The 6,982-nt window shown below is 35.5% G+C and overlaps 1 protein-coding gene across 2 annotated transcripts in view; it reads right to left on the bottom strand.

The window, feature by feature from the left end:
- LOC131154161 (uncharacterized) overlaps positions 1-5,262 on the bottom strand; it is a 28,359-nt gene extending 23,097 nt beyond the window's left edge. The window contains exons 1-5 of one of the 2 annotated variants that reach the window (XM_058106735.1): positions 4,779-5,262; positions 4,199-4,659; positions 1,871-2,054; positions 1,483-1,707; positions 1,236-1,352 (exon numbers count right to left, since the gene is read on the bottom strand). In XM_058106735.1, coding sequence (XP_057962718.1) covers positions 1,236-1,352; positions 1,483-1,707; positions 1,871-2,054; positions 4,199-4,659; positions 4,779-4,838 — 1,047 coding nt within the window. In that variant the 5' untranslated portion in view covers positions 4,839-5,262. Of the gene's footprint in view, positions 1-1,235; positions 1,353-1,482; positions 1,708-1,825; positions 2,055-4,198; positions 4,660-4,778 lie in introns of both variants that reach the window. The other variant, XM_058106734.1, reaches the window with a different exon arrangement.
- Between the last annotated feature and the right edge of the window lie 1,720 nt (positions 5,263-6,982).

Raw genomic sequence — 6,982 nt, forward strand, 5'->3', positions numbered from 1 at the left:
ACACCCCCATGCCATATTGGGGGTCTAGAGACTGCATGCAACTTACATCCACTTTTGGAGAGTTTGTTTCCATGACTAACACTTCCAGGACACCCTACCTTTTGCTCAAGGTTTGCCTCCAAAATGGTGACATAGCAGTATTAATAAAAAGAAAAGAAACAACAATTCGTTACTCATTATGAACTCCCGCCAACTGGTGACTCTGGTTTAAACAAAAGTAATTATTATAATTTAAGCTAACAAAACCAAGCGACAAGTAATTTCATGTAGCAATAAAAAGAGAGAGTTATTCAAAGAAGAGAGAGAGAGAGAGAGGATGCCTTTTCATTTAAATGGGTGGGGGGGTGTTGGGGGCAGGGGTGGGAGGGAAATGAACCTTGAACACATGCCTAGGTCGTAGAAAGGGCTGTGAACTAGCCCTATCCTTCAAAATAGGATCCTTTAATTGATGAAAGAATTCAAAATAGCCATCCAAAAAAACAAAATTAAATCAGGTTTCCTCCTAATTAGTTTTTTTCTGCCATGTGACTAATGTGCTTTCCACAAATTATTAGCAACTCCCACTAAAAACAAGATCCGTGAATCATTCTCTTAATAAAATGTTTCAAAGCATACCTCCATAATCTTAAAAATGAGTGAGAAATATGTTTGTTGGCTGACAAAAACATCTACATTATATATTTCGTAAAGGAGAAACTCTGAAAGCTTCATATGGAAAATAAAATACAAAAGGTATACTCATACATATGAATTTATGTCAAAAATACACGCCTGCTTGATGTAATATTAACTTCTTTTCACAAAGGATGTTGCGGATTTCATTATTGTTAAAAAATGCAGAAAATAAGTGTGGTTGATACATGAATGAAAAGCAAATTTTTCAGTACTAAAATGTTTAATATCCTACCGAGAGAAAGTCCCAAAAAGCAATATCATAAATGGAAAAAAAATTACTTTATTTGGTAAATAATAAATCTATTGCACACACTTAGTTATAATTTGTTGCTAAATTTAAATTCAACCAGAATATTCAACAGTTGTTTGTTGATTACCAATCACAGTAGCATAAAAGGAATATCTCCAGCCTGAAATCACAAATTTTATATATTATAAATGTTATTACAACACATTATCAGTGGTCATCAAAGACAACTGCACTGGAATCTTCAGAAATTTTAAAACCTAGAAATACTACAGGAAAGAATTCACAACAAAAAAGAAGGAACAAAAATTACCTGGACATAAGCGTACTTGTTAAAAAACCGAACAAGGGTTTCCACAAGATGAAACAGGAAATCAACACAGCAGAGCAAACACTCATTGTTGCCAATCTTTGACCGGAGGCCCCTGATCTGGAAATTATAAAGGTAAACTGCACTATCAAGCATGAGGTTTAAGTGCAAATGAATAAAATATAATAAAAATATCCAAACATGGAAATATGATCATTTGAACAGTTAAAAGCAAGCCTGGTGCATGTACCTCCCACCGCAATGTCCTGATCGCAGCTGTAAAGAGGGATCCATAGCAAATGCTGCCAAAAGAAGTCGTCACAGCATACTGTAGAGATCTTGACAATGAATTGGGAGGCAGTGATGCTGCTTCTCGGCCACCATGGATGAGAACAAGAAACACCATCCCAGACACTATAACATGAACAGTATTACATAAGACTGCACCAGTCCAAAATAAGCTTACTGAAAGCACCTGCATGTACAAATGACAGCATTAATGGTTATTATTACAGGATGAAATATGCTGTGTTTTTTGATTGTTCCATAATAAGATAAAGCATGTTCAAATAGTTCTTTTTTGCAACTTTCACCCTGATAGTAGCAGATGGAATAAAGAGCAAAACTTGCCCGCTCACCACAAGGAGCCACCAGCGTCCACCATCACCCATGCTTGAAGCCACAACACCAGCTACTCCAAAAGACCATATTGCCATCCATAAAAGCATGACTATCATGAATGCATATGCTACTCTCATAACTTCAGGTAGACTCCATACCATCTTGACAGCTGTTTGTAGCACCAGCATGGTAAATGGAAGTCTATAGAAGAAAAATATAAAGATCAGGATAAAACTGATGATGACTGACTAAATTATTAATCCAGAACAGCCTGATTTTTGCATTTGAGAGAGAGAGAGAGAGAGAGAGAGAGAGAGAGAGAGAGAGGAGGGAGAGGTGGGACTGGGGGTGGTTTGCATCACAGAGAAGGTAAGTTTCTGAGAATCACAAATTAAAAAAGAAAGTCAAAGAGAGAAGGAGAGAGGAAAAATGCATCCAACTCAAGATACTTACAAAGAAAAAGCAGATTTGAATTGACGAATAGGACATAGATGTATGCATGCATTTAACTTTGTCGTTGCTAGTATTCTACAATTTATGGAAATTGTGTGTTTGCAGGACTGGATTATTCAATATAATTGGGAAGGGCAAGATATGAACCAAAGGGAAAAATAAAATCTCTACACGAATAGAAGAATAAAAAAATAAAAATGGAAACAAAAAAAATAAAATAATTGAGAAGACACAATACTTCTGAAAAAAAAAAGCACGTGAAACATTTGACAATAAATTTTGAAATGTAGCTTGTAGGGTTAAGAACCCACAACATGTTTTGTTGACCACCAGTGTGCCAAGTGTACTTTGCAGAGCCCCTCTCACCCACAGCATAAATAGATGTAGGGATCTAGACTACCACTTTAAAATAATTAGTTAAGTCCTAGCCCACTTAAATTCCTTTAATGAGGATTGGCAACGTGCTAACAACCAAATTGATTCAATATTAAAAGCTCTCTCTATTGCATGAGTAAACAAACATTCTTCTGCATTCATTCATAACTTGTTAAAAAAATTTAAATGACATTATATAGCAACTAGATTTAAAAGCAAAGAGGCCCGAAATACACTAAATTAACAATTAATCATGTGAAATGGCAAGCACACACAAGAACATTAGGACTTGTGTAGCTCAGCAAGCCTAAATCAACAAAGGGGAGGAAGATCAAACATTCACTTGTTAAGCTGAAAGTACAACAATGGCTCTCAACCTCTTAATTCAAACAACTGCCCAATATCTCAGCCCAGGCCATAACTCAAACATAAATAGTAAAGCAAACCCTAGGCAACCTGATGCGTTGGATTGCTTTCCCTCCCTCTCAACTATTGGGTCAGGAAGCTCAAGCCAACAGAATTCTATTTTTTCCCTTACATTTCAAACGAGGTCAGATTATAAAAATGGATTGGAAATTCAAAACCGCCATCATCACATTAGAATACAAGACGCCATCACAAAACAAACTTTCTATTTGAATAAACATTTAAAGGGACCAGAATAGAAGTCCAATTGTCCACAGAATTTTTAATTGTCTTGAGAAGGGTAGGCAACTTCAAGGAAATGACGATACAATGCTCAAAGACCTTAGTTAATTTTGTGCTCTCTTTTATTTTACAATGTTCAAGGATCAAAAGGTGTCCGCCATTGTTTTACTTTATGTTCATTTCTTTACCCTATAGTTTGGATGTCATTTTCCTTTGATTCCAGTATCTAAACAGAATGTATAGAAAATTAATGTTAATAAATGAGGTTCTACAAATTATTCGAAAACTATGAAAAAAGAAAATTGTTCAATTGTCTTATTGACAGGCCAAAGCATGTTGCATCTATGCAACTGTTTTTCAGCATGTTATCTACTTCCAACAGAATGGAGCAGGGTTTTCAACTTCCACTTCAGTTTTTAGCCGATTTAAGTGTAATAAGCATGTAGGTATCTGTAATTCAAATAATTCCACACAAAAATTTAAAAAGAAGTGCAAGAATTCACCAACTAAACTCTGAATCAAGTCAAATTTTAGCCGCTTTGTAAATCAAACTAATTCATGAAAGGTGCAATATCTAGCCTATGATTTGACATACACTATCAGGAAATGTGATTAATGTCTGACTGTCAATAAAAGAACAGAAAGTAATAATATCTGGCTGCAATAAAAGCACATGTTAACAGACTCAATATATATATACATATCAAGCAGAGTCTCCATCTATCAAGAATTATCAACAATTAAACGCATTTTCAAAACATCTAGCCACAATAAGCAATGTATCTCACTAATATAATTATTTCAGCTAGTTATAACACCAACAACAGAACCAGATTGAAATTCAAACACATAATACCTTAAATTCATACCTGTCTATAACTGATATCACATACAAAAACTGCAACGTAGCAACAATAGCAAACGCAACTCCCCAGAAGAACTGTTCCCCCCAAAAGCACAACACGCTAATCACTGCAAGATAAGTCGTCAAAATGTGCACTGAAACCTTCATCATTTGATTGGCGCGTGAGCCAAGTAGCAACAACCAAGCCCATCCAAGAAAAGCGCCAACACCACCCGCAACCGCATACAGCGGCCAATATGCCTCTGTCAAACCAGCCTGGTTCTCGAGAATTCTGTTCGTGTATCTATCGATGTTAAGCCTATCTGTCTTCTTAAACCTATTGAGTCCAAGTACTGTCAGAACTAATCCCAGTGCAATCAAATGCACAACAAAAATCCCCGACCAGAAAACATCCCGCCAGTGCCGGGAGATATCAGGGGAGAGCGCATGCCCATTATCGCCGCTTATACGACCCCTCGCAACATTCTACGACCAGAAACGAATCAAAACAATGATCGGAACAAGCATTAATTACAATTTTCAATTAACTTACAGAGGAATTGGACTGACGCGAGAAAAGACCGTGACTTTGTAACTCGAGTTACCTGATCTGTGGAGGCGATGGAGGACGAATCGGCGGAGGAGACGCTCTGGGAATCACTCATGGCGCGATCCCGGTTGACCGAGAAGCATAGCTCGAATCAAACCAGAGAGAGAGAGAGAGAGAGAGAGAGAGAGAAGACCGAGACGAGGAACAGAAGGTCAATAGGAGGAAGATGAGAATTAGGGATTTAAACAGGAAATTCAATTATGACATTTTGTGATTTCTGGAAACGAGCGGAAACTGAAGCTCAACGGCTAAAAGAAGAATCGTTTGGACTAATGGAAATGAGAGAGAGAGAGAGAGAGAGAGAGAGAGAGAGAGAGGGAATGGGCTTGTGTCTTGATTTGCTGATTTTGTTGTCGGAGTTACGTCCTGATCTGCAAATCTTTTTTTTATTTTTGTTTTGTAACGTGGGGTTGGACTGGCGAGCGCGCCCTTTTTTCAACACGGTGACTCCTTGAAATTATAAAATATAAAACTAAATTAAATGGGGAATTGTGCAGCGTTTGGCACAAAGTATACTTTTTCATTTTAATATATAACAAGTTAATATTTTTCTTGAATAATAAGAGGTGGGAACATAGGCCTCACATGCATCTATTATGAAGAAAGGCAAAAGTGGCTTTGCAGCCTCTTATTTTGTGCTCTTTTTTTTTTTATTTATAAAAATAATCCTCTTATTTAGAATTAATATAATTAGATAAAATGTTAAATAGATAATTAATATTAAATTGTAAAATAATTCAAAACTATCTATAAACATTCACTTTGCCCTACTCTTTTCACTCCAAGGAAATATTGTAAAGGTGTGAATTAGTAGTCGCAAAGCTTCACTTGGATTATTCTACCCGGGGCAAAGAAAATTAAGGTGTTGTTGGATTTACCACCTCATAAGGGTGACTTCCCTTTTATAGATACAATGCTATAATAGTTTCTAATGATTCCCCCTTCACCCTAAGGATTTGATGATGGTTCTTGTAAATAGAAATGAGGTGAAATTGAATTTAACTCTATATTTTTTTTTTCATATTCTCCATTTCAATTTTATTCCATTCCATTATGCAAACCAAGCGTAACATAAGTGTACAGTTATGCCCCACGAAGATGGTGATCAAAGTGGGTTGATTTACCGAATTTAACCAAAAAAATTTGATTAATAAAATTTACATACCAAACCAAACCGAATTATTGCTCATATTAACTTCTTACTGAACAAAATATTTATTCGGTTAAATAGGTTAATTGAATTTAATCGAATTATACTGCTATTCATTTACCTACTTCAATATTCAATGAAAATTTAAAAAAAAAAAATCTAATTGAATCTTGGAAGAGCTTCTCTCTTCAAGTCTTCATTATTGTTTGTCTCCTCTCTCCAAAAATCAATTCTTAAAGTTGTGACTTGGAAGTTTGAAGATCGGACAGATTTGAGAAGCCTTCTAGATTTGATTCTTTTTCTGCCTCCGCCTTCAATGACGTCGTTCACTCTCATGCGATTTCTTTGCGGCGATAGGATTAGGTTTCAGATCTGTGATATCCGTTGATGATGAGTCCAATCAAATAGGAGCTAGTTGGATAAATAATTGTCAAATCACTTGAATTAAGTTAGGTGTCATGGTCCCTACATTGAATATGTACTAGCAAAATTTTGAACTTTAAGAATGATTTGGGCTTCAACTATGAGAGACACTTTTTATACGACAAAATCGTAAAGTCAATGGGTCAAAGCGGACAATACTTCACCAAACTTGAGCCCAAAACCATTACATCTCTGATGTCTAGAGACTATTCATCCTTATAAGCATAAAATTTCTCTATTACACATTTGATGTGGGACTATTACTGTTGGCCTAGCAAGGTCTTTCAATTGATTTTGGTGATAACAAACAAAGGATGATTTAACTTAAAACAAAGTTGAGTTTTGATGTTTCAAGAAATATGAATCAAGTGTGATTCAAAGCAAAAGCTCAAATTTAGATCAAGTATGAGTTATGAGAAGAATAAAGTATAAGTCAAGTATGAAGATGTCTTCTTAAAAATTCATGAAGGGTCTGATATTGTTGAAGCTCAATAAAATTGTTTAAAATATCTCAAGAGATGAGAGGACTCAAGCTTGAAGGCCTAGGAAACATATATGTAAGTATTTCAAAAGGCAAAATATTTTTGAAATATATTTTGAAGCTTTTTCTAAGAGATTATTAATGT

This window comes from Malania oleifera, chromosome 4 (genome assembly GCF_029873635.1).
Source record: "Malania oleifera isolate guangnan ecotype guangnan chromosome 4, ASM2987363v1, whole genome shotgun sequence".
NCBI classification, from domain to species: domain Eukaryota; kingdom Viridiplantae; phylum Streptophyta; class Magnoliopsida; order Santalales; family Ximeniaceae; genus Malania; species Malania oleifera.